The sequence below is a fragment of the Thermobia domestica genome, chromosome 11 (assembly GCF_964235325.1).
Source record: "Thermobia domestica chromosome 11, izTheDome1.hap1.1, whole genome shotgun sequence".
Taxonomy (NCBI): Eukaryota; Metazoa; Arthropoda; class Insecta; order Zygentoma; family Lepismatidae; genus Thermobia; species Thermobia domestica.
This window is the reverse complement of record NC_137464.1, coordinates 69,003,520-69,030,780: the sequence shown is the minus strand read 5'-3', so window position 1 is coordinate 69,030,780 and position 27,261 is coordinate 69,003,520. Positions and strand designations below refer to the sequence as shown.

The following is a 27,261-nucleotide window of genomic DNA, read 5'->3' as shown; positions in this document are numbered from 1 at the left end:
CAGAAAGATGTAATGAAACCACTTCGTTAGCACAAACACAATTTGGATATGGCATAATATTCAGATTCGCAAAGATTGACTCTCTGGGAATTCGGTCATGATGTGACAAGGTTTGCAACGAAAATTTGACCAATAGTTGAGGTAACCAACGTCGAGGCATGAACCGACGAATTCCATTGTGTGGAAAGGAGAATAAAAACGAGATCTACATTGGATCGAGGTCGGAGTTCCAGATCAGAGTTTGATACGAGAACTTGCAGTATTAAGATTCGACGGTTACGAATATTAGTAACTACCATCTCATGATGGTTGGCTTCTAGTCGGCTAGACGTTATAAAGCCGAGCTGCCAGTACAAGCTGGAGCAGTTTTACATATTCGGTCGACGTGAGAACGATATTTCGTCCGTAGTCATCACCGAGAGCTAAGACCTTCAACTATCCCACGAACTGACAACGTAGTACAGAGAGGAATCCAGGATTGGAACATTCGTCGCTCCAGGCAGTCAGAACATCTTAAGGGGACATTTGCCATTTTGAGATTTACTAATATTAATGCATTACTCATGTTCTGTCTGCATGAAAACACAATTACATTGACTATATGTATGATTAAAAGTGATTTTATACAAAATTAGATAATTAATTACTGCATAATTAATTATTAATTATGCATTTTTATTACGTGTCTTTCTCTGTAATCAATTGTCAGAAACATTTTTTAAAAAAGTATGTGATTCCTTACACATTTCTCATTGACATAAAATAATAATACACGTCAATATCGTGACAGATGTTAAATTATTATTAATTGAAAATGGAAAAGTGCATTGCTGATACTACTGAATTCCGTATGAGGAGAAAACTTTCAGTTTTGAGCACTATTTTTGTGGAAAATACTTTATTTATTCCTATATATTGCATATCAGGCAAATCCCTATATATTTATCTTTTGATTGGTACCACAGTTTTGGATATAGACATATGCATTTCAAAAAAAGACATGAAATAATTTCGTAATATGTAAAATGCCACCCTCTTGGTTTGTGAGGTGGCGCCTCCCACTTCAGGCGACGTTTTCTTTCGGAACTTCTTGCAGTCTGGATAAGTCTTGACAGAGTTACCAACGCACAGTTTTATTCAGCTAGTGTTTTAGAAATGGGTCGAACGCGGCGATGTCCTTCCAGAAGTAGGAAGAGAAATAAGCTTTCTAAGGCTATTCGTTTATCTTGAATAAAAAGGCGTGAAATAGAAGATAGCTCCAAATGTGACACTTCTCTTTGTGTATCTTTGGAAGAAACAAGTGGAAGTTCTATGGAGGTTCCAATTGCAAGGGATGAATCAGATGATAAAGAAAGGTGAGATTTATTTTACTTTCCATCCTGATTATTAATTACTTTGAACCAACATAAAATTATTATTTTATAAAATTGTTATCATTCTATCTAAATGTATACAGGGAAAGAACATTGTAAATCCAGTTTTATTGATTTTATACCAAAACTATTTTTGTAGTCTGAGCGTGTTGTTTACGCATATAGCTGCTTTTAACAACCAATTTACAGAGGAATGATCACCATTTTTTTTTTACCACTTTGGGTCGTCTAAAACATCGTGTGCAACGCATACTTTTACGGTTGGGTGCAATCTCAAAATCGAAGAAAAAAATGTACTTACCCTGTTCTTTCCCTGTACCCTTCCCATGTTTCACGAATCTTTTAGTGGATTATTATAATATTGCTAGGTGTATTATTTTTTAAAATACAATTACGTGAAACATTTGCGTGTTTAATTTTATACAGCGATACATATAATAATACTATTATGCGCAATGTTATATATGAAGGGCTTGGAACAATATGCCACATTTAAAAAGAATCACTATTTTTAGGATCCTTGCATATCTTACGACCTGCAGTATTCGATTTGGAAGTGGAGGAACACTATGTATTAATATAAAATGCTCAGTGGCGTATTTAGGGGAGGGCTTCCGGGCTTAAGCCCCCGCCCCGAAATCTTACTTACTATAGTAAAGTATATGAAATATCTTGCAGAATTTTCACATTTTCAGGCAAAGCCCTCCCCGAAAGTTAGCAAAGCCCCCCCCCCCATGAAAGAAAATCGTAAATACGCCACTGAAAATGCTCTAATAGATTGAATAACAAAATTATTATCTAAGATTCCGGGGTAACGCGTCCCAGAACGAAATAAAGTAGGGGAACGGATATTCGATTTTCTGGTAAATGGAGAACGGCGTTCTCCGTATTCACTCCAAATCGATCACTGATAACCCGTTGATCTTGACAAGTTTGCAAAAATCGAAATTAGGGTCAGTAGATATCATAAGTATCCTTGTTTAAATTAGTTTTTTATGATGCAATGGCAAATTTCACTTTTCTATCGGATCATAAATATATACCGTATTAGTTTAGCGTCCCTTGTCAGCAGCGAGGCTATATGAAACATGGACCTACTGGTTAACATGGAATCCGAACCATAATCGTTCTATGCTCTCCTTTCGGGACTCGAACCCAGGACATATATATAATCTTATGTCTGAATATTATGTGTTTGTATATGTAGGTATTTTAGGAAATGTATTCTACCTTATTTATTAAGTGTATGTGTACCTCAACTATAAGTGTTACTTGTGGTCAAATCTCCAGACACTTGAGTACTGTGATCTGAATTCATTCGCTGATATCAATGGTGAAACTCTGATCGCATTAACTTCCAAATTCACACCATTTGGCTGCGGGCCGGGGGTCAAAGAGGAGGATACCGAGACATGTAAAAATAATCCAAAATGATTGATATTAGTGTCAAATCCATAGTTTCCGCGATCGCTGAGATGAATGGTGATATTCTCACAGGCGTTGACTTCCAAATACAGCCCCTATGTAAAGAATGGGTATTTCAGCTAGTACTAAATAAATGTAGTGCCTTGAGTATTATACTCCCCCCTGGTTGCGCGTCTGGATTGAAATACAATTGTTCAGATCCTATGTTAAACAATAGGTCTCATTCTTAGAAACTCACAGCTCATTTAGACATTTATAGCAATAGGATCTACAGTCAATTGAAGTAGATTAACATTAGTGCGATCGGCATTTAAGAGCCATAAATTTTTAAATTTCGGATTTTTCCGAATTCCAGAATTTTTCCGAAGTCCGGATTTTTTCCGAATTCCGGAATATTCCGAAATCCTGATTTTTCCGAATTCCGGAATTTTCCGAAATTCGGATTTTTTCGATTTTGTTTTCTGGATTCCAGAAAGTAAAAATTCCAGAGTTGGCCATCACTAATAGATAGATAGATGAACAAAATCACTCCCCAAAATAAATTACCTATTTAATGTGTGGATTAAACTTTTTTTTTAAAAGGAGAAATGCCTCACACCAAATTGTAGGATTACTAATGAAGTATTTATTTATGAAATATGAACAATATTGCTTGAGTCATTTTGGAAAATTCTTCACTAAGAACTTACAAATAAGGAGTAGCCTAAACTACTACTTCTAGGTTTTTCGTAGAGAAACGACTATATCATAGGATTATTCATGGAACATTGATTTGTAGAATGTGGAACATTGATTCGTTACAACAGTTTCCGAAAAAGGAGTAAACGGCTCCTGAACGGGACGTGTTATCATCTGCATGATCTTGAAATACACTTTCAATAATTAGTCAGGTTTCTAGCCTCAACAAGCCATTATCGCACTTCACATCTCTCAACAACTGGTGTTTCATGGTTGAATGAACTTTCTCTGTTTCCTGAAATCAGCATTGCAATCTTCTGTCTTAAGATAAAAAATTTTAAATCTAAATATTTAACAGAATAAGGAGATATCACTAATAAATTTAATTTCGAGAGTACACTAAACAATACGAAGTACATCGCACATAATCTTATTATTAACTTCCTAGTAATGATAAGAGACAAGAGTTGAAACTTAAGGCTTTTATAAGACTCAGGAGTAGTAGTTAACTCTTGCCAGTGACATCTTTCTGGACTATCTTCTCAAACGTAAATCAGTTTTATCAAAAACGACTCAGGAGATTCTGCTTATATTTCATAAATAAATATTTAAATCCAGTAACCCAAGAATAATGTGTAAAACAAATTCTTATATAAAAGTATGCAGGAAAGGTAATTTCCTGTTAGGGCTGTTTCTCTCTCTCTCTCTCTCTCTAAAACGGCATGCAATTTTATTGATACTTCCTTCAACTTGCAGAAATAATCTCTTTGGGATTGCAATACATCAAGTTCACGTGAGGTAAAAGGAGTAAATTCTACCCGATGTTGCACGTTTGAACATGCTCATACAAAATAATTTTCCAGTGAAACCTACCGAATAAATTATTCGATTTTATCAAAATATGTGTACAGTTATCTTCTTTATCGCATTCTAACAATCCTCAATTGTTGCGATTGGAAATAGTAGGGTAAACGGGAACAAACACCCCAGACTGGGATTTCCATATTTAAATAATATAATAAGAAAATAATTTTCTGTGAAGACGTTCGCCAAAATTGCTAGATTTTGACATAATAAAGAGTATAGTTTGTTTATAGCTTAACAAACATTCCAATGCATGTAGTTAAAATAGATCAAGGCCCCCTTATTCTCCCGATATTCTGGAAGTTATTTCCGCGATAACTTTCGTGAAAAGTATTCGCTTTTGAACAACGTAGTACATATATTGCTTGCGATTTAAATTAGTGAAGAATGGGGATAATCCTAGGTAGGTCATCCCGCTGGCACTTGAAAGTCTCTTCAATGGTAACTTTCGTAAAAGAAAAAAATAGCAATATGTGCATGGTAGTATATTATTTCTGATGCCTCAAATTTGCCACAATTTCCTTGAGTTTAAAATCAATCAGGAATGAAGAAGTTATTATTTTGAATATGACTTTAAAATACATTTTGTGATGATAAATTATATTTTAAAAAAGTCAAAACATCGGAATCACAAATAAGAATACAAAATCATATTCCATATTACGGCACTAAGGGGAAGGGGGTCGAGCTGGGTGGGCCTCCCTCTCTATGCCACTGCCTCGAAGCATAATCATGGAACATTAAACTAAAAAAAAAAAAAGACCGTGTCAGAAGAAAATCTGCGATGCTTATAATAATAATAATAATAATAATAATAATAATAATAATAATAATAATAATAATAATAATAATAATAATAATAATAATAATAATAATAATAATAATAGTTGTATTAGAAGTATTAGTATGAAAAATGTTTCCTACTGTTTGCTAGATTAATATTCGAGTGTAATTTAACATTTTAAAACAGTCTTTTTTTGGGGGGGGGATTTCCAGGTGTTGGCGCCTTAAATTTGGATATTTCTTCAAGAGATTATTCAGTGTGTTAGCACATCTTAGGCAAAATACTGCTGGTTAGAATATCCACATGAATTTATAACATGCGATATTGTCATTTATAAAATGTCACGATAAATTATATGCTGTCTACTAGTAGGTTGTACTAAGTAGGGTACAACCTCGAGGCGCAATGTCAACTTCCCTTCACACTTTATCCAGGCTTAGGGCTGGCAGTGTAATGGTAGTGTATAAATTATTACAACTACATTGGCGTACTTAAAAGTTAAAAATTGCAGGGGAAATATACGTCCCTTTGTCATTATTCATTCAGTTTAACGTCCCACATTATACCGGCTAGGCCAAAGGAGACGGAATTATTCCTTAAAATAACATTTTATGTTTTCGAAATCGACTTAAAGCTAGATCAAATGAGCACGTAAGAACGTTATAGTAAGATGGAGAATAGGAATTAATTACTTTTGTGCATTCCCATATGAAAAGTTCTGGCTACGTCTATAGATGGAAAGCCCTCCCAGCAGGTCTATGTCTAGCACGCGCCCTTTAGGTGGACGAGGACCGGGTTCAATTCCCGGCAGGAGATTATTGAATGATAGTGGTTCGGATTCGATATAAACTGTACGTCCAAGTCTCATATAGCCGCGCTGTGGAAAAAGCAAAAAAAAAAAGCTTGAAAGATGGCTTGAAAATTTTAAACTCAAGGAAATTGTGGCAAATTTGAGGCATCAGAAATAATATACTACAATGCACATATTGCTTTTTTTTTTTTTTTTTTTTTTTACCAAAGTTACCATTGACGAGACTTTCAAGTGCCAGCGGGATGACCTACCTAGGATTATCCCCATTCTTCACTAATTTAAATCGCAAGCAATATATGTACTACTACGTTGTTCAAAAGCGAATACTTTTCACGAAAGTTATCGCGGAAATAACTTCCAGAATATCGGGAGAATAAGGGGGCCTTGATCTATTTTAACTACATGCATTGGAATGTTTGTTAAGCTATAAACAAACTATACTCTTTATTATGTCAAAATCTAGCAATTTTGGCGAACGTCTTCACAGAAAATTATTTTCTTATTATATTATTTAAATATGGAAATCCCAGTCTGGGGTGTTTGTTCCCGTTTACCCTACTATTTCCAATCGCAACAATTGAGGATTGTTAGAATGCGATAAAGAAGATAACTGTACACTTATTTTGATAAAATCGAATAATTTATTCGGTAGGTTTCACTGGAAAATTATCTTGTATGAGCATGTTCAAACGTGCAACATCGGGTAGAATTTACACCTTTTACCTCACGTAAACTTGATGTATTGCAATCCCAAAGAGATTATTTCTGCAAGTTGAAGGAAGTATCAATAAAATTGCATGCCGTTTTAGAGAGAGAGAGAGAGAGAGAAACAGCCCTAACAGGAAATTACCTTTCCTGCATACTTTTATATAAGAATTTGTTTTACACATTATTCTTGGGTTACTGGATTTAAATATTTATTTATGAAATATAAGCAGAATCTCCTGAGTCGTTTTTGATAAAACTGATTTACGTTTGAGAAGATAGTCCAGAAAGATGTCACTGGCAAGAGTTAACTACTACTCCTGAGTCTTATAAAAGCCTTAAGTTTCAACTCTTGTCTCTTATCATTACTAGGAAGTTAATAATAAGATTATGTGCGATGTACTTCGTATTGTTTAGTGTACTCTCGAAATTAAATTTATTAGTGATATCTCCTTATTCTGTTAAATATTTAGATTTAAAATTTTTTATCTTAAGACAGAAGATTGCAATGCTGATTTCAGGAAACAGAGAAAGTTCATTCAACCATGAAACACCAGTTGTTGAGAGATGTGAAGTGCGATAATGGCTTGTTGAGGCTAGAAACCTGACTAATTATTGAAAGTGTATTTCAAGATCATGCAGATGATAACACGTCCCGTTCAGGAGCCGTTTACTCCTTTTTCGGAAACTGTTGTAACGAATCAATGTTCCACATTCTACAAATCAATGTTCCATGAATAATCCTATGATATAGTCGTTTCTCTACGAAAAACCTAGAAGTAGTAGTTTAGGCTACTCCTTATTTGTAAGTTCTTAGTAAAGAATTCTCCAAAATGACTCAAGCAATATTGTTCATATTTCATAAATAAATACTTCATTAGTAATCCTACAATTTGGTGTGAGGCATTTCTCCTTTTTTAAAAAAGTTTAATCCACACATTAAATAGGTAATTTATTTTGGGGAGTGATTTTGTTCATCTATCTATCTATTAGTGATGGCCAACTCTGGAATTTTTACTTTCTGGAATCCAGAAAACAAAATCGAAAAAATCCGAATTTCGGAAAATTCCGGAATTCGGAAAAATCAGGATTTCGGAATATTCCGAAATTCGGAAAAAATCCGGACTTCGGAAAAATTCTGGAATTCGGAAAAATCCGAAATTTAAAAATTTATGGCTCTTAAATGCCGATCGCACTAATGTTAATCTACTTCAATTGACTGTAGACCCTATTGCTATAAATGTCTAAATGAGCTGTGAGTTTCTAAGGATGAGACCTATTGTTTAACATAGGATCTGAACAATTGTATTCCAATCCAGACGCGCAACCAGGGGGGAGTATAATACTCAAGGCACTACATTTATTTAGTACTAGCTGAAATACCCATTCTTTACATAGGGGCTGTATTTGGAAGTCAACGCCTGTGAGAATATCACCATTCATCTCAGCGATCGCGGAAACTATGGATTTGACACTAATATCAATCATTTTGGATTATTTTTACATGTCTCGGTATCCTCCTCTTTGACCACCGGCCCACAGCCAAATGGTGTGAATTTGGAAGTTAATGCGATCAGAGTTTCACCATTGATCTCAGCGACCGCGAAAACTATGAATTCGACACTAATATTCTACTATTTGACACATTTTCTATTACTTTTACATGTCCCGGTAAACGCCTTCTCTGAGATCCCCTGGTACGAAATTAAAAAAAGAAAAACGCTTCGTCTAGGTCTGGAGCCTGGACCAAGGTACTCGTGACCAAAATTTGGTAACTCTCAGTCCACTCGTCTGCTCCCCAGGTCACACACAGACAAAGAAACCCTTTATTTTATTTATATTAGATTCGATTGAAGTAGTGTTATTCTACAACCAAAAAAATTAAAAACTGATAAGAAATTGTTAAGTATTGCCACTGATATTCTCAACAAAAATGGTAGAAGTAGATTGGTTTGTACGGAAAGAGCACAAGTGAAATGTAAAATTAAGATCAAAATCTTTGGGGTACATCAATCATTTCTCTGTTAACCCTTTCCGGCCCAGTAGTTTCAAGTGTAAAACCACAGTTTTAACTCTTTTCTCCGTGCAGCCTAGTGGATTTAGAAGGAAACCATCCTTTAGTATGAACTTTGCAAGCCATCTAAGGACAGGAATTTAAGCTATTTCCAGGATTTTCATTCGCGCTGAAACTGTATAGCAAATTGACATTGAAAGTTTGTTATTTTCTTTCTCTTCATAAATTCATTCTTTGGAAAAGAAAGGGTTTAAACAAGTATAGTTTTATAAGAAAGTGTACAAATGTATATCGAGTTACCAAGTTCTGGAAGGAGTCTGGACTCGGTGGAGTCCCTCACGTGGATGCGCCCCTGTTCCAACCCCTTTGGGATCGAACATAAAACCATGTGCACCCACAATTATGCCATATAAGTAAAGGAAATAACTATTTAATGAAAATGATTATGAAAGAACGATGAAAACAAAAGTGTTGGAGGAAACAGAAGAAGTCCAAGAAAACTTATATAAAATGTTGATCCTAACAAACTCACATGGCCATGAATCGAACCAGGACCCATCACACCATATGTGAGAGCAACCAATAAGCCATTGTTTTTCCTAAAGAGCATTTCGTGCCAAGTACCTCAATTATCTACCCGTGAACAATAGCATGAAAAAGTGGTACAAGAAATTAAAAGAGGACTCTTTTTGGAATGGGAAGTGTTCAGATGTTCGGTGTGTGACAAAAGAAGATGAAACAAATGAAGAGGATTTTCTAGAAGTTTTCCAAGTGCCGTTTAGGACGTGTGAAGCGAAATTATGTTTTATGTCTTATGCCATTTAAAACTTGTGCCGCGAAATGATTTTTAGGTCTTCCGCCGTTTAGGTCTTATGCCATTTAGGACTTGTGCCGCGAAATGATTTTTAGAACTTCTGTCGTTTAGGTCTTGTGCTGCATCCCCCACCAAAACGTCACGTCGATGATGAATGTCACACACGGTGGTATAAAAAATCCTTCGTAAACATTTATAACTGGAATTGGGCAAATTTTAGCTTCTGTATACAGTGATAAGGAATTGTGCTTGGCATTCACATTTCTAGTGAACTACTATTACATATGAGAATTAGAAAACCTTCCTCCTACAGTTAACTTGCTTAGAGTTCACCAAAACTTGACGTGTCTGGGCCGTGTCTTACGGAAAGTTGTATGGTCTGTTTTTCCCCCCCTCTGTGTGTCTGTCTGTCTCGTTAAAGAAATAATTATTGAAACGCTACTTTTTCACATGTCGTAAAATGAAATCTTTAAGTTTTACGTCCGACGGTTATGTCGGCTAGGCTAAAGGAGACGGTGATGATGAGTAATGAAGGAAATGGTGGAATGAATAAAGTGGGAGGAAATGGGAGAAGCCCGAAAAAAATTACGCACACGATGTTTGTCCACCACAAAGTTCACTTGGCGCGAGCTGGGATCGAACCAAGGACCCGATGCACCAAAAATAAACGCTTTACCAGTGAGCCACGGCGGCATCCTTGCACAAGTTAAGACTGTCATTTATATCATGGTTGATGCCAGACAGCGAAGTTAGACGACATATCATCATATTTCCGTAATAATGTTTATACATTCACAGACAATGTAGTTGATGGTGACGAAAATATTTCGGTACATGACAAGGCAATCTCTCTCTGTCCAGCACTTGTGATATCTGAAGAACAAAGTCTATTAGTATTTCTACTACAGGACCTTCAGGACCCGCAACAGTGTATTATCCCTGTTCCCCTTGACTGATGAATTGCCAATGGTCCTAACTTGTCTATAGGATAGATTGATGACAATAATCAACAATAATATTTCTTCCGGGTAGTAATGATTTCAGAGGGTGGCCCGGGGAAAAAATTACTCCCCGTGCTTTCTTCTGACTGTGTTCAATCTCAGTTAGCACAATTTTCACAGTACTACTTTTATTTCTCGTTTATAGAAAGTCTCCATGGTGAAATTTGCAATTATCAGTGATTCCAGGTATATTCTTGGAGAGAAGTCCCCTTCCCAAGCAAAGATAAATTACATTGTCATTACATGTCACTCTTGAGCAAGATAGATTCTTTAGGAAATAATATTCCAGTGTACCCCCTCACGTTTTTATTTTGCTTCCCCGGGTACAAGTTTGTGGAAGAAAACCATGTACCAATAGACACCTTCGACATTTGTAACACCTGGTAACAAATTCGGTTCGTATTTCTTTTGTTTTCTAATCCTTTAATTGCATGTCTATGTTTCTACATCCATTTGTGATGTTTTATGGACCTAAGTGTTTGGTTGAGTCATTATTTAAAACTGACCTTCAGATTATTATCAAAGACAAATAGATTTCATTATTTCAGAGCAGACAGAATATCACAAGAAAGAGTGAGATTCATTTTTTCCTTCCTTTATCTTGTCTCCTTATCACATAAAAAAAAAGTGTATTCACTTAAGAAAACAAAAGTGACTTACAAAATCTACCTCTTGTAACAACGAGTTGGTTATTGAACATAAAGATGAAATTATCTTGGAAGATATTGTTCGTGAGTTTGAATGTCAGGTCGAGGTCACAATTATATTATTATTATTATTATGTTATAAAATGAAAAAAGATTACTGTTCACATGAGTACGAATATTGGTTATTTGTTTTTTGGAGATTTCAATCTCTATCGGAAAGAAGGAAATTTAATGATAAATACTTTATTCAAGTGGTATTGGATAACAAAACATAGTAGTGAATACTGGTTGAAAAATATAGGAATAAGAGTGCCGACGTATAGTGTAAGAGGTACAAAACGCGAAATATTGAAAAGAGTGACAAGGTGTTTTAATTGAACTTATGTGTAGAGAAATAACAGAGCAATTCTTACAAAAATTAAACTGCTTTAACTTTATGCTAAGAGATCTAACTGCCAATCTTTACTTTATGGTTATTATATATCTTCAGAATATCTTCAGCTATAATCTTTTATTCAAAGAACCAATCTTTTATGTTGGAATATGATAATAAGTGACCAGGATCTTTTGCATGCCGGAAATGCATTTTTTTAAAGCAAGGTTGTCTTATTCTTTTAAATGATAGTTAAATGAATCTTTAATTTGTATAGTTCTGAAAATGGTGTTTTACAAAATTGACTGTTTTTTTTCTTTCTAAATCTTGTTTTATAAATCAGTTTGAACTTGGTAATTTAAATATATTAACCTTCTGACAGGGGCCTTAACCTCCTCTAATATTCATTCTATACTACATATTTTCTGGTCTGTTTAAAATGATTTTAAATAGCCTAGTTTTAACATAATATTGTATTTTTCCCTATGAGTTGTTCACAGCATTTAAAATAATAATAATAATAATAATAATAATAATAATAATAATAATAATAATAATAATAATAATAATAATAATTATTATTATTATTATTATTATTATTATTATTATTATTATTATTATTATTATTATTATTATTATTATTATTCAAAATAAATATTCTCTTACGGGATTGTTTTTATACAATTTACTGAGTAACTCGGTGTGACCTTTCAGGTTCGATCCTGTAAGGAATTCCAGCTTATTTAACATTGATCCAGCGTTATAAGAATAAGTAAGAAGCTGTTTGAATAAAGTATGAATTGGGCTGTAGATCAAGAAAGGCAGATATAATAATGTTGGTACAGTCGATCAACAGACGCCCCCATGTCGTAACCGTCGGTGGACCACCGATGGAAATCTCGCCAAAAATTGGCGGCCCCGCAGAGACGATCCGCGATGGCCCTACTATCGTTTTGAAAATTATACCACCAACGGCAGAGATGCGACGAAACGCCAATAAACCACAAAATTATCCTCCAAAATATGTTAAATTGCCTATATGAGTGATTTGTTTACATTAAGGTGAGTCTAATAAAATACTAGAAAAAAGTACCCCGAGGTGAGCGCGAAGCCCCAACCTTATGATTACTAGGAGATAAAGGAAAGGTCGCATATAGAGAGATAAATCGTTGAGGTCTTTTTTAATTTGGTCAATTAGAGTGCTCTTTTAACCGTGTATATTCGACGATAACCGTTTGGGATCTGATAAAATGCATTCACCATGTAATTTTATAACAAAATGGCGTGTGTCTATTTACTTTATTTCATGGTTCTCCCATATTAACTTTCAAATGATCGGCGACAGTTGCTATCTAAATTGATACAATTATACGCACTCTTTTCAAGATTTTTCACTTCATGATGTGGAGGTAGGGGTTACTCTTGACCCCGGAGCTCACTTTAGGAACGATTCGTCATGAGGAAATAATACATAATAATAACCAAATGCACATGACTGGCGATAATTTGTGTTTGTCCCTTAGCAATTCTTCGCTACGAATCGAAGGAGCGCAGACCAAAATGAAGTTCTCGCTGCTACGCGGTACTACCTTTAATATCCAGACTCTAGATATCTGTTTCGACTCGACAAAACCCTGCCGCCAGTGGTACCCTAGCGGCAATCCTTCGATTCATCGCTATAGCGACGATCGACATTTACCGGCAAGTGGGTCACTACGTGCGGGCGACGTTTACGGCATGAGAGCATTAGTTGAACGTGCGGCGCAGATGTTGTGATATAATTTCATAATGAAATGAGTTAGATTGACTTCACATTCCTTTTCAGCACCCGAGGCCTACCGTTTACAGTGGAATCCGAATTGAAACGAAAGTAACGTTCAACGGGACTTGCCATTAATAGTTCTTCTAGTATTTTAAAGAAAAGTAGTGTAGTTTAATTAAGAAAGAAAAGAAAAATAAACGAAACAGCGGTAAGTGAGTCAATAATAATGATGTCAATTCAACTGATCCGTTTTCAGCATTGTATTATGTTACTTCTCAGATTGCTTTCTCAATCAATAAAATTACTTTATAAAATCCATTGAATTGCTCTCACAGGTCAATGAATAGCAACCAAAAACTTGTCGAACAACAATGGCTACAACTGATTTGAGTTGATGTTACCAAACTTACCCTATTGCAAGAAATTTCACAAGAGAAAGAATGAAGTTGCCATTTTGTTGTTATTCTCGCTTTCATCTAGTGTTTGTAGGTTTCCTTAAGAAAATTTCCCCCGACTAACAAAATTTTCCCTTTTCTTATAAAATTTTTCCTAGTTTGTTTAGTGTCCAATTCCTATGACAGAAGCTGCGTGATACGATTAATTTAGCTATATTGAAGGAAGTGCCAACTACATTTCTTTTGTTCATTTGCTTGTTGCTACGATTTTTTTTTACTTTTTCTTTAATTATTTTTTTTAACAAAAAATCATACAGCCAACCATGGATGCAAATTATGCTACTTTGAACATTCACATACCTACACTAATACCATTGTATTGGTTTATTTCTCAAAAACTATAAAGAATTAAACGTTTATGTTGGTCAATCAGTCAGCACGAGAATTTCCCTGGATTTTTACGTTTTATTAAAAAAAATCCCTTTTCGCTCAATTTACTTACGAAATTTCCCTATTCTCTCAAACTATGAATCATTCCGTTTCATCGCTTATCTACTGCATAAATAACTACATTATTTTAAGTTTCTCGACACACTTCTATTGAGCGCAGGTAGATCTGACAACTCTCCTTCTGTCATGTCTCTCCTCTTGCTGTCGGCTGCAATTAAGGTTCCAAATATTTGTTAAGTGCCTTATGTTAAATATTGGCCTGCACAAACCATAAAGTTATATATTAAAAACCATAGTTAGGTTAGTAACTCAGTGGTAAAAAACCTTTTTTTTTTAATAACTACATGAAGTGGTTTGTGCCATTCCAATTTAGCCGTTTTGCGCATAGAGGCAATAGTCACATTTTAAAGAAATTCTGTATTATATATATATATATATATATATATATATATATATATATATATATATATATATATTATATTTATATTTAAAATGAATTCCTCTTCATCTTTTCTAACAAGAGAGCTCACGATGTGCTTCTATGACTACACTGCTATAACGTATTTTAGGTATTTCCGTTTTAGTATCTTCTAAAACTGAAACAGAATTTACTCAGATTTATATCCAAGCTGTTTATTTTTCTTAATTGAACCCTTAAGTACTACGTATTTTTTTTTTTTTTTGGTCACATTAGTACTACGCGGAGTCTGTCAGACTCCGACCGAACAATAAATTGTGGAGAAACTAACGACACATGTTAATTTTCGCATCACACTAAATATAACCAAGAAAGTAGAGGAAGCGACAATCGGGAGAGGTGGTCGAAAGGGAAGTTATGGCGACAGCGGAGTCTGACAGACTCCGCATACTACTTACGGGTGAATTGTATGTAATCAACACATCAATTCCAAAGTTGCTATTTCTTGTTTCCTCAATCGGAGTTCGGTCCTCTTAATTTGAGCAGCTTCACGACTGCTTTTAGTTACTCAATTAACTCCGAATTGTTTGTTCTCACACCGAAAATCGAATCCTGACCAGGTGCATTAGGATACCCCTACACAGCAGCATAATTTATGAAAACAGGTTTGTAGCTAACGTAGATCTATCAACCCTTGGATGATCCGCCACTCCGGTTGATCCGACCGTGCTCGAGCCAAACTTGTCCCGACTCGTCGGTGACTCACAAGGCCCATTGTCTTTTATTGCCAGTGATGTCAATTTAGCATATTTTCTGGCTAAATCTAGCCTATTTAGAGAGGCATTTAGCCACACAAATCTACGAAATGCTTATAGCCTTAAATAGAGATTATTTTATGAAACTCTTTTGTCATTTTTGCTTTTTTTTATTAACCGTTAAATTAATTCTAAAAATACTTTTACTTTCAAAGTAATGTATAATTCTTAAAAATTAGCCTATTTGTCATTATATATTGTAAAACTTTGTGTAAATTCGTCTCATATAAGGAAGAGGTAGAGCAGATAATAAAAAGAGTGTCCGGAATCGACTCCCACTACCAGTTTTATTATAAAAATATGAGTATTTGTACAAAATACTATACAATTTGGTCTCTATTTAAAAGGGTGAGTAAAAGGTAGTCTTTGACCGACTGGTCGCAGACAGGATCTCCAACAGAGCCCCGTAGCAGGCTAAGAGGAGTGGAGTTAAGGAACCAATGCTCCGTAGCAAGCAGAGGCAGGTTAAGTTGCCAACAGAGCCCCGTAGCAGGCTAAGCGGCTGAGGTTGGGATACCCAGACAGAGCCCCGTAGCAGGCTAAGCCAGGAGATAGGATAGGCGTAGTCCCGTAGCAGACTAGAGTCCCGTAGCAGACTAGTGGAGGGTCACCAGAAAACTGGTGTCGAGTTGCCTTCGTCCATCCAATTTATAGGGTCCTTTTGGGTGGCGGTGGCGCTGCTGCTCCGATGTCGTCTTCTGCTCCGTGGGAGGGGCCAGAAGCCGTCGTCTGCATGTGATTACAGGTCCCTCTGGTGGAAGATCCTCTTGCCGAACCATGTGGTGTTGTTTGTAAACATTGAAGCGTGGAACTGCTTGTTTACGACATCACATAGGATATTACAATATTAAGGTATTAATTGATTTCTCTAGACAGAGAATGTCTTATTACGCAACAAACAATATTTTTCATTATTCTTCTCTCTCTCCCCAATCCGCAGATTTACAACTACTTAACAATATTTATCGACTCAGAATTTTAATGTCGCTCCTGTAACGGCCCAGTTATTAGTTAATTTTTAATTATTTTAAACTTCGCATTTAATTGCAAGAATAAAAGTTTTCGAATACAAATTTAGTAAACTGTTCGGTCCTTGAAGCTATAGAGATTGTTTTTGTTTATTGAAGGAAACAAATGGGATATCTAATTAGCTTGAAAACTCTCAATGCAATCATGATGACTCACGTGGATGTATGGAGAAATAAGAAATGTTTGTAAGGACTATGATCTGCCGAAAGAAGTACTACTGAAAATTGGGACAATGGCAGTCTACACAAACACAACCAATCTACAATCCAACGATGGTGCATCTAGTTCCTGCGCCTCGGCTAGCTGCTACGTCATCGATGATTACTTGTTTCAATTCAATTGATAATATGGCTGTTGACTTTAACCTAGCAGATGAGTTGATGGATTTTATTGTAATTTAAAGTCATGTATGTATGTCATGTCATGTCTTCAGCGAATAAAATTCAACATTTCAGATTTTACTATAACTCTCTTATAACCCTATACACAAAAATGGGGTTAAAAATACGTATACAATGTGGGTTATAGGTTAGTAGTTCAAACTCTAGCCATTTTTTGAGTAAAAAGCTTATTTCTGAAGGCCATCTAGCCTATTTTCTTTAGTGGTTGTTGGCAACACTGTTTACTGCTGTCGCGGCATTGTTGTTTACTTGTTATTGCCAATTATCCGCTTTGGTGTTCCGTCATCTCTGGTATCGTTTTTTTTTTTTTTTTTTTTTTCATTTTGCTTGTTTTCTGTACTGTAGTGTGCAGTTTTTAGTATTTACTGTTCGTTGATTTAGTGCTGAAACTCCGTATTTTTCTGTATTTTCTGTTGCGTTCCGACCATATTTCCAGTCCCAAAAATAACGGATTAGAGTGCTTCTATTGTATACCATATTCTTCGAATTAACCAGGGCGACCCACGCGGAGGTTACGTGCTGAAATATCTGACATCTAGATTTGGAATCTCCAGACTCATTTATCTCAATTTAGCACACAACGTGACTTTTAACCTGATCACGTGACACAGGGTTCCTTATGGCAAACCGGATAGGCCCTTTAGGGAAAAAGATCAATGTAGGAGGTTGCACCCAATCCTTGTGAAGATGGACACCTCTGCGTGGACTTACAATTTATGATGGAGTACGAACCATAGTAGTGCATTCGAAATTAGCCCTTTTTATTGTCACCATCACACGACGCACTAATGTTTGAAAAAAAAATGCAGTGTTACAAGTTCTTCCATGATAGGGTTACTAAGCACGTCAAGGTTTATTTCCACGAAACATAAACTGTAAAGTGGAAAACAAACAGCAGCATTTTTCAAACAATTGCAGAAATCAATTGTTGATAACAGAAGGAAATTTACAACAGATGCCTTGGTCAGGTTACAATTTGATGAAGGAGGTAAAAGTCTATATTTTATATTATTTAGAGGAGAAAATGATACATTAGTATCTGTCATTATAATCGTTACCAAAAATAAATCTCGTCCCTCAGCAACAATAACAACATAACTCCCAGTATTATCAATGGAGCATAAGATAACGCTTTTGAGATATGATTTATATACTATTAAAGGAACAAAAATTAACAAATTACTAGCGATTGGTATCTTAAGTAAGAAGGTCTTCAGCCAGGATGTGGTTGCAAGGCATCATTAGTTTACTTGTAGTACAGTTGAGTGTGGGACAAAATGATGACTTTTACTACGATACTTTCCCTGATGGTTTTGTCTTCGGAGCAGCTACTTCAGCTTATCAAATAGAAGGAGCTACCCATGAAGATGGTAAGTATAATGCTACCATATTTTCCGAGCATAAAATTGTAACATTTTCCTGAAAGTTTCCAACTAAAGGATAGGAAATTAAGAATATGTGAGAATTATTGTCAATTTACTTTAGCTTAAAACTTAAACTACAAGAATAAGTCTTAAATTGGATCAAAACACACCAAAACTTTATTCCGGTAAATCAATGTCCTGTCAAAACTCTTTTCCTGAGCCACATTTATCTTTAGCAACATTATAACATCTATAGTTTGCCCTAAGTTCGTTATATTATAATTTCTAGAACTAATTAAAACGTAGTTTACTCACTGAATGTTCAGTGATAACACTCAAGATAAAATATATTTAAACTGATGTATTTTCCGAAGATTTTTTTGCATTTACCTTTATATTTTTACAAAAATTACTTCTTTATAATTGAAGATACATTCACTATTAATGGCTTCTTACATATTATATTCTTTGCTACTTAAACAAACATATTTATACACGTCTGGCCACACTTCACAACATAGATGTTTAGATCTGGCCATACAAGAAAATATCATACGATACGGACTATTGTCCATTTCAACTTATACATATTTCTTAATGGTATCGTTATAACATTTTGATATTTCTTTTAGTTTATCATTATTAATATATTTGAATGGGTTTCATCTTAACCTGCAGATTATACAATCTATCAATGTTACGGCTGTAGTTCGTTCTACAACATCTAAGCATGAAGGTAATAGTTCTTTCTGAATTAGCAAAAGAGGAATTCTTAGTTGTGAGACCTGGAAGAAACAAGTTGAGCATTCTCCAAAATGTAATAATTCTTGAAGAAAATTTGTTTAAAACTTGAGCAGTAACACATACCTCATGTCGAAAAGTTACATGAACCTTTTTTATACCTAGGTAGTAATAATTAGGAAATAATAGGTGGGAAACTCAGAGAGTAGAGAAAAAAGAGAGAAAGGTAAACGCTAAGAAATGTGCTGTATACTTCCATAATTCATCTTCCCCTCTCTTCTCCTCTCTCCCCTTTCTTCCTCTCCCCCTTTCTTCCTCTTCCTTTTCTCTTATTGCAGACTCGTGTGTTTTTAATTTTCTAGCTACGTGGATATCTATGAAATAATAGTATTGACCTTGTTATTTCTCCCTCTCTGTTTGTGATCTAAAATTGTGTATATCTTCCGCACTACGTTCATTCCTGGTCAAACACTATTCGTCGTAAATATTGAGTCGTAAATATGTCTATAAGACCGATTAAATCTGAAATAAATTCCAAGTTTAAACTCTGAATCTTCGACATTCAAGTCGAGAGCGTTAACCATGAGACTAAGTGGTCTATCAACGAAGAGAACCATCGAAACTTCCAAAGAAATTATATTTTGTTTTTACCTATCAGTATTATAATGAAAGAGAGTATTGTAACTTATGTCTTAATTTCCAAAACAAGAACTTTAAAGAATAAATTCGAAGGTACGTACTAGTGCGTTGAAACAGATCAAGAGTCACTTGAGTCATGATTTTTGTCCGAGTCTTCCAAGTTTAGGTGACGCCTTTCAGAGTCAATGGGACCCGGATAGACCCAGAGAGCCAGATAAAGTCGGATTCCCATACAGACCCGGTGATATAAAAGAACTCAAACTATCAGATCTGTTGCATTAATGCAGTTTTTCTAGAGATCAATGATGTCGAGCATTAATTTGTTTGATTGCAGGTGACATATCTAAATCAAAGTTCCATGTCTTGAAAATCATAAATACAGTATAAGTTTTATGTTTATTTGTCTTTCCATACTGAAAAATAGTACAATTGTTTTTGAATTTAGGCTATACAAAGAGATTGAACAAAACACTGTTCAATCTGCAGATAAGTGAGTCGTGATAACGGTATCTTATGTACAATAATATAGTCAAGCGAGGTCTTCTTCCACTTTTAGATTATCTTTTATCCATTTGAAGATATCACACAATTACTGTCAAATTAGTAGTATTTTAATTTTACGGTCATGGGGCCTTTTAAATCTAATCCTTGCCATTAAGTTTATCCTACCCTTCAGCGAAATTAAAAGTTGGTATTTTCTTTTTCTTTTTCTTTTTTTTTTAATTTTCCGAATTTTTAACAAGTACTATTTGTTAGTTGAAAACATTTTCCTATCTAGGTATTTAGATTTAAAAACACTTATTAGAAGTTAACTTTCAATTTTTTAGTAGATGTGCATAGAAAAACTAGTGTTAAGATATTGCCATTTGTCCAATATACACTGGGAATCAATTACATATGTAACAGGATTAAGTACAACAACTCCTTAAAACAAGAACTATTGTACCTTAGCCGAATTAACTTCTGACCTTGAGATCTGTTCTCATATCAGCCAACCCTCTTACAGCAATGTTGACAATTCTGTGATGTTTAAGTCCACTAGGACTAAGGAAAACACACTTACAGAAACTTTTTGTTTGATACAATCAACGAGGATATAATATATTGAAATATACAAGGTGGACCAAAAAAAATCATTTAACATTTTTAAATTAGTCTTTTCCCGAATGTAATAGCTCAAATTCTTATGTATTAGATTCTCAGAAAATTATGTTTAAATATTATTTAAATCCATTAACATCTTCCGGTCGCGCATTGTCTTCAAAGTTAATGAAATTTTAGAAAATAATTTACAAATAAAGGTAGATCACAGTACAAGGAAAAAATACAAACAACTTACATGCTTTTTTTCTTTATTGAATATAAATTTAAATGTTTAAAAACAAATTATTTTAGTCCATTAGTAGGATAAAAAAAATATCGTAGAAATGTGATTTTTTTTTCAAATTTCGACAAACTTTAGAGCACATGCGCGACTGAAAGATATCAACTGATTTTATTTATTTTTTTACTCCTGTATACTCTCCCCGATTCCCAACTTTTCCGCGGTATTACGACTTGAAAAAAAATTAAACTTTTTCAGCCCATTCTAATATATATCTTACTATCCTACTATCCTACTATCCTATCCTACTACTATCCTACTATCCTACTACTATCCTACAATCCTACTATCCTATACTATCCTCATTGAGTGTATCAGACCAAAAGTTTCTGTGAGTGTGTATTTTCTTTGGATCTAGTGAACTTGAAGATCACAGAACTGTCAACATTGCCGTAAGAAGGTTGACAGATATGATAACAAATCTAAAGTTTAATTTTGGTTCAACGCACAATAGCTCTTGTTTTAAGGAATGTAAGATTGTATGTATTTCACGATTTTAGTTAAAACAACAGTGTTTCTAGCTTCATTCATTTGTATTTTAGACTTATCCTTTTCATTTTGGTGTGGCTTTTCTTTAGTATTGTCATTATGGAAACTAAATTAGAGTTACGTGAAATCATTAAAATTTCCATATCATTCGTAACCAGAAAGTTGGACTTTTTACTGACCTACCTGGCATACCTGAATGCCAGATGATAAAGTATAGGATATTATATATTACTATATATAGGACTGATAGTATCTTGTATATATAGTTATAGTAATGAAATAGCAGCCCCCTGCGAGAACGTAACCTGTTCCGACGTGATGATATAGTCGTAAAATGACGTTTCCACATTATAATATAATTTAGAATGTCCAACCGTGATAACGGAAAAAACAAAAAAGACAGAGAAACGAAACTTTGCAAGAAAAAATAGAAAAAGGAAGAACCTGCCTGTGTATTGATGAATCACCGGATGGACATTGTTGCCAACCCAGAAGAAAATTGCTTTTGTAAATCGAATGGCCTAAATTGGATATCATCATTGGAAGCAACGATGAAAATAAAGACAAAAGAGATGGCAAATGCAGATCAGTGTTGCAAACTTTTCGAGAAATAAAGTGAAATATGTAAAATGCAAACACCGTTGGCGCACACAGGGAGTGAGGTACTAACGTTTTTACACCTTAAATTAAATATTGACAAGAACTGTTTACTAAGGGGATGTTGAGCAGTGTTGTCATCAACAGAAGACAAAATTTTAGTTTGGAAAAGGTACATTAACTCGGAAAAGGTCACTAGTGAAGTATGCTTTAAAAATTATAATGCCAGGCGCTAGAGCATGTGGACCAGTACTGTGGTTATGTGAGATCGAAAAGTCACGTACTAATTGAGATATTCGGTATCATGTTAAAGCTGAGAATTTTGGTTTGTAAAAGATGGCAACGCTGAGTGCGCCAAAGGCGTTTGCATTTAACACATGTTTCACTTTATTTCTCGAAAAGTTTGCAACACTGATCTGCGTTTACAATCTTTTTTGTCTTTATTTTCATTGTTGCTTCCAATGATGATATCCAATTTACAAAAAGAGTTTTCTCCTGAGTTGGCAATACTGTTAATCCGGTAATGTTCGTACACAGGCAGGTGTTCTCCTTTCACTAGTTGTTTCTTGCAAAGTTTCGTTTCTCTGTCTCTTTTGGTTTCTCTGTTATCAAGATTGGACATTCTTAATTTTATTATAATGTGGAAAGGTCATTTCATGACTGTCATCAAGTCAGCACGGGTTAACGTTCTCGTAGAGAGCTGCTATTTCACTAATGCGTGTTTATGGTCACATAGAATACATTTGGGGGGTGTGCGTATCGTAACACGAAATTACCTTATATAAGAGACACCCTAATATATACACATTCTGTATATATCTGTGTTCTACTGATTACAATGCTCATGAAAGAAATTATATTAAATGCAAACAGATGTTTTTAAAAGAAAGTATAATCTGTTAGATTAAATGAGCCGTTCTCAAACTATGCACCGCCACATTTCACGGACCTATGGCTGCCTAACGTTAAATATTTTATTGATATAATTATAAATGATAACAGTTTTTCACAAATTGTTTTGGTATTTGGAATTGGAATGGAATGAAATTAAATCTAATCTTAAGTAGAGAAATATAATCCTACATTATTCCTCATAAAACAAAAATGATTGTAAATGAATGATTATTATCGAATATATAGTGAAACAAAGAAAGTGGACGGAAACGAGAAAATACCAGTAAAGCTCACAGAAATGTCATCCACCACAACTTAATATGCCATGTTATTGGACCTAGGATCTACAGTAACAAAGATGAGATTCTACCAGTGAGTCACCATACTCATCTTCATATATATCGTACATTTCAGAACTAGTCGTATGACACTTCCTTATGTGAGTTCTTCCTTGGACTACTCATTTTAAATAGTGATATAGGGGTTTGGAACTGGGTATGTCGAGTCGTTCAAATTCTGTAATTCTAATACTCGAATCAAATATACACATTTTTTATTAATATAGGACACACACATCCACTATGTTCTAACTGAAGTTTCATATTTCTTGTCTTATAAAATGTTGTACATTTTAATAAGAAGAAAAGCTTGTCACATGTCACAATTTGCAGCATAAAACTGAAGGTTGAGCAAGCTAATTCAATATATTATATCACTTAATGCCAACCATAGATCCTAGTCACTTTCAAACTACACTTGGACAATTTAATATGGTTTTGGGAAGTTTCTGATTCACAAATTGGCGATATAATCAGAAACATATAGGTTGTAAAACTGCACAACTACGCCGAAGCATACAGAAAAAAAAGTAGACATTACTTATGTCAAAACACTACTCAAACTATTCGTATTTACAATTATATGCCAATTACTAAAATAACTCAATGCATTTATGTATGTTTGACGAAATTCGTTTGCAAAAGTTTGTAGTAACGCCTATGAGTGTATCTGTTAAATCATCTTTTGGGTATAGAAAATCAGATAAGTATTAGAAATATATAACAATCTTTTTCTGTGTGATAATATAATAATAAATTGCTTTTAATATGCTTTTAGGAAAAGGCGAGAACGTTTGGGATAGAGTCATTAGCACAAAGCCTAATTTCGTAGCCAACAATCAAACAGCAGATATAGCTTGCGATTCGTATCACCTCTACAGGGAGGATGTGCAAGCTTTGACGGAAATTGGGGTAAGATAATAGTAAACGAGAAAAATATCTATTGTAGTGAGCATTTGTGACTGAGAATGGGAAACAGCTATAGGGGTTTTGAAAGTGGAGTCCCAAGTTTAATATAACTGTTGATTGCAAATGAACAAGCTTCAGCGTGCTACACTTCTGGTTCTTTAACTCCTTCGAGAGCAAGTATAAGTAATTTTTATATAAAATGAAGTTTTGCAATTTTATGTGTTTTTTTTTATTATCCTAGAAGCAGATTGGTACAATGATGGGAAATATTGGCCAATGGAACGAGATAACGTTCTAAAACATGTTGCGACAACTATAACTTATGAACGACTTGCGATGGGATAACAAATAACTTTCAACGTTGGCCCTTTCATACAAATTATGCCACATAGGTCCTGTTAATAATCGTCACTAGGAGACAAAATACAGTTGTCTAACGTTGGATTTTTCTTTTCTTGTTGAGTTGCTCTAATTGATAAGACTGAATGGTACGTCTTGCACAAGCACAGGTTTTCAATAGTGTTGACAGCCCTAAACTTAGAAACCCAATGTTCCTACCTCAAATAATGAAGTCAGGACCCCTTTTCGACCATTTAATAAGAAAGCAAACTTTATTTTTAGTTTTTATTTGTTTAACGTACTTCAATTTAAAAAAAGTAGAGAATCAGACTTAGAAATAAATAGGCACGCACCGATTATACTTCTTTTACACGTTGTAGTTTTTACATGTATAATTACAAGATTACATTGCCACTGGACGAACTTTTTCTCTTCTGCAGAGGAATGGTTGATTGTTCACAGATTGATCACTATTGTTCACAGACTGTATTATTTCTGAATTCTGACTCTATTATATTACAGAGAGTAAATTAATCCTACTCTGTTATGTGGTAAATTTAAATAATTCTTTATTCCCTTTAGCGCTGAAAACGACCGTTGTGTCCTATATCCGCAATGTAGGGAATGACCAGTGTAAATTGACTCATTGTCACTTTAGCTGAAAATAAATTCTTGAATCATAGAATGCATGTGGTCTCATAAAATGTCCACATAATCACTGCTAGTAATGCATTCTGTTAATGTGGTGTAGGGACCCACGGAATACTAGGGAACTTTGATTTACAGAATCACAGAGCTGCCGCCATATTACAAGATAGGAAGGAGAGAATTTGGAGCATAAGCTTTTATGAGTATCAGCCATGCACAAAACCACCTGTTGTTGAAAATGAAGTACGCATTTCCAATATCGGCACTCAACTTTCCACGTTCTTAGCACCATTTTCTCCTCGCAAAAGTGTTGTTGACAGTGGTCAGTGGTTTGGAATTTGAAACCCGATCGTTGATGTTTAGCTTATGCAACTTATGCGAGATTGTAATCGTTGCAGTTGGCTGTTCCAGGTGATGTCTGAGTATTGCAGTCACTTGTGACCCATTCGCTCTACGACCCTTGGTGACAGGTGACAACTCGGCGATCTCTGTCACAGAAGCTTCTCTTTGTCGATGTTTGATGTTGTGTGCCACGAGTTCTGTAAACTGTCATCACATTTGACATTGTTCCTCGGAACACATCTAAAACACTGTCCGTCTTACATACACTTACACTGACTGTGTACACATGATTTGGGCTCTGAAACTCACAGAAATCTCCGACTTTACATCACCACCGTCTACTCTACTTCCGTTCCACTACAGATGATCATATGACACTAGTCAGAACAACCAGGAACTACACACTTTTCTTTATGATTTGTGGATGAAATTGACTGGGCAACTTTTGATCTAAAATATCGTTCAACACGAACTCACGCGCACTAAATATTACTTTTAATTTTTCCAAAGGGAAAAGATATGTCATATTTAAAGGGGTAGCCAGAAAGTTCTATAGGGTAAGTTTAATAATAATATACTTTCTGTTGTATTTTGTAGAATACATGTTCACTTCATTTTTTGACACTGCCTTTCTCCACATAAACATATCCTCATTTCCTTAACATTTAGATTTCAATTTCAGGATCTCGGTATTCCATCTCCTCATTATTCGCCCATATCTCTGGAACACGTCAGTTTGATTGTAGTTTTCCTTCTTTAGATTAAAAATAACAGCATTTGAACCTTTACTCAGCCCCCTCAATTAAAAAAAAAAAAAAAAAAAAATGTGGTATGTAACGCAAAACTTATCTCTGGGAAATGCGGGAAATGTTTATTGATCTCACCCGATTCTCCAGTATATGCAATGAAATTATGCTTGGCCCTTTCAACCAATAGTTTATACATTTGACTCAAGCTTCAGTTAGGTTTGCTTGATTAGATGAACACTTAAACTGCACTGGTTGGATTGGATTTTAGCATCAATTTCAGCACTGAGGATACAGCTTAGAGTGGGATCCGAACCACACAAACTCCTGCCAGGAATCGAATCCGGATCTCCCGAAGACGCATACATTCATTTAAATTATTCGAAATCAATGAAACTGTTTGTAAGTTTAATTAAAGAAATCAATCTTGTTTTTTTTTTCCTTCTTTGAAAGTTCAATTTTAAAAATCATTCTTGTTCTCTCCTTCCCCCTAAATTCATTTTTAAAAAATCGGTCTTGTTCTTCCATCCCTATGCTGCTGCTTATTCGCATCTAAACATTTGGAAATAATGTAATGTCGTATGTATAAATTAACCTCCTATGTACATAGTGACCCATAGTTTCATGGAAAACCTTTCCATTTCAATAGTAAATGAAATTCTCAATAAAGGGAGCGTTCATTGCCATTTCTATATGTTACTAGCCAAATTATAGGGTTGCTAATGAAATATATATTTATCAAATTTAAACATTATTGCATTAGCAGTTTTTGAGCATTAATTAAGCACCTAAAATGTTACTGTATTTCATATTAAATTATCAGAAATCAACTAGAAATTTAGCTGAAAATACTAATGAATTTAATCTGTTCTTGAATAAATCTAAGCCATTTACTGGAGAAACTTAAAATCCGATTACTTTTTTTTTAGGCTGACTTCTATCGTTTCTCTTTATCGTGGTCGAGGATCCTGCCAACTGGAGACATCACTGTTATCAATCAGAAAGGAATAGATTATTACAATCATCTCATTAATGAGCTTACAAGTAATGGAATTGAAGCTATGGTACGTGA

The 27,261-nt window shown here is 34.7% G+C and overlaps 1 protein-coding gene across 1 annotated transcript in view; it reads left to right on the top strand.

The window, feature by feature from the left end:
• Positions 1-17,956: 17,956 nt before the first annotated feature.
• Positions 17,957-27,261, top strand: part of LOC145664150 (myrosinase 1-like) — a 36,409-nt gene continuing 27,104 nt past the window's right edge. Inside the window, exons 1-3 of the mRNA XM_081730552.1 lie at positions 17,957-18,129; positions 23,984-24,117; positions 27,119-27,253. Of these exons, the coding sequence (XP_081586678.1) occupies positions 17,982-18,129; positions 23,984-24,117; positions 27,119-27,253 (417 nt within the window). The 5' untranslated portion in view covers positions 17,957-17,981. The remainder of the gene's footprint in view (positions 18,130-23,983; positions 24,118-27,118; positions 27,254-27,261) is intronic.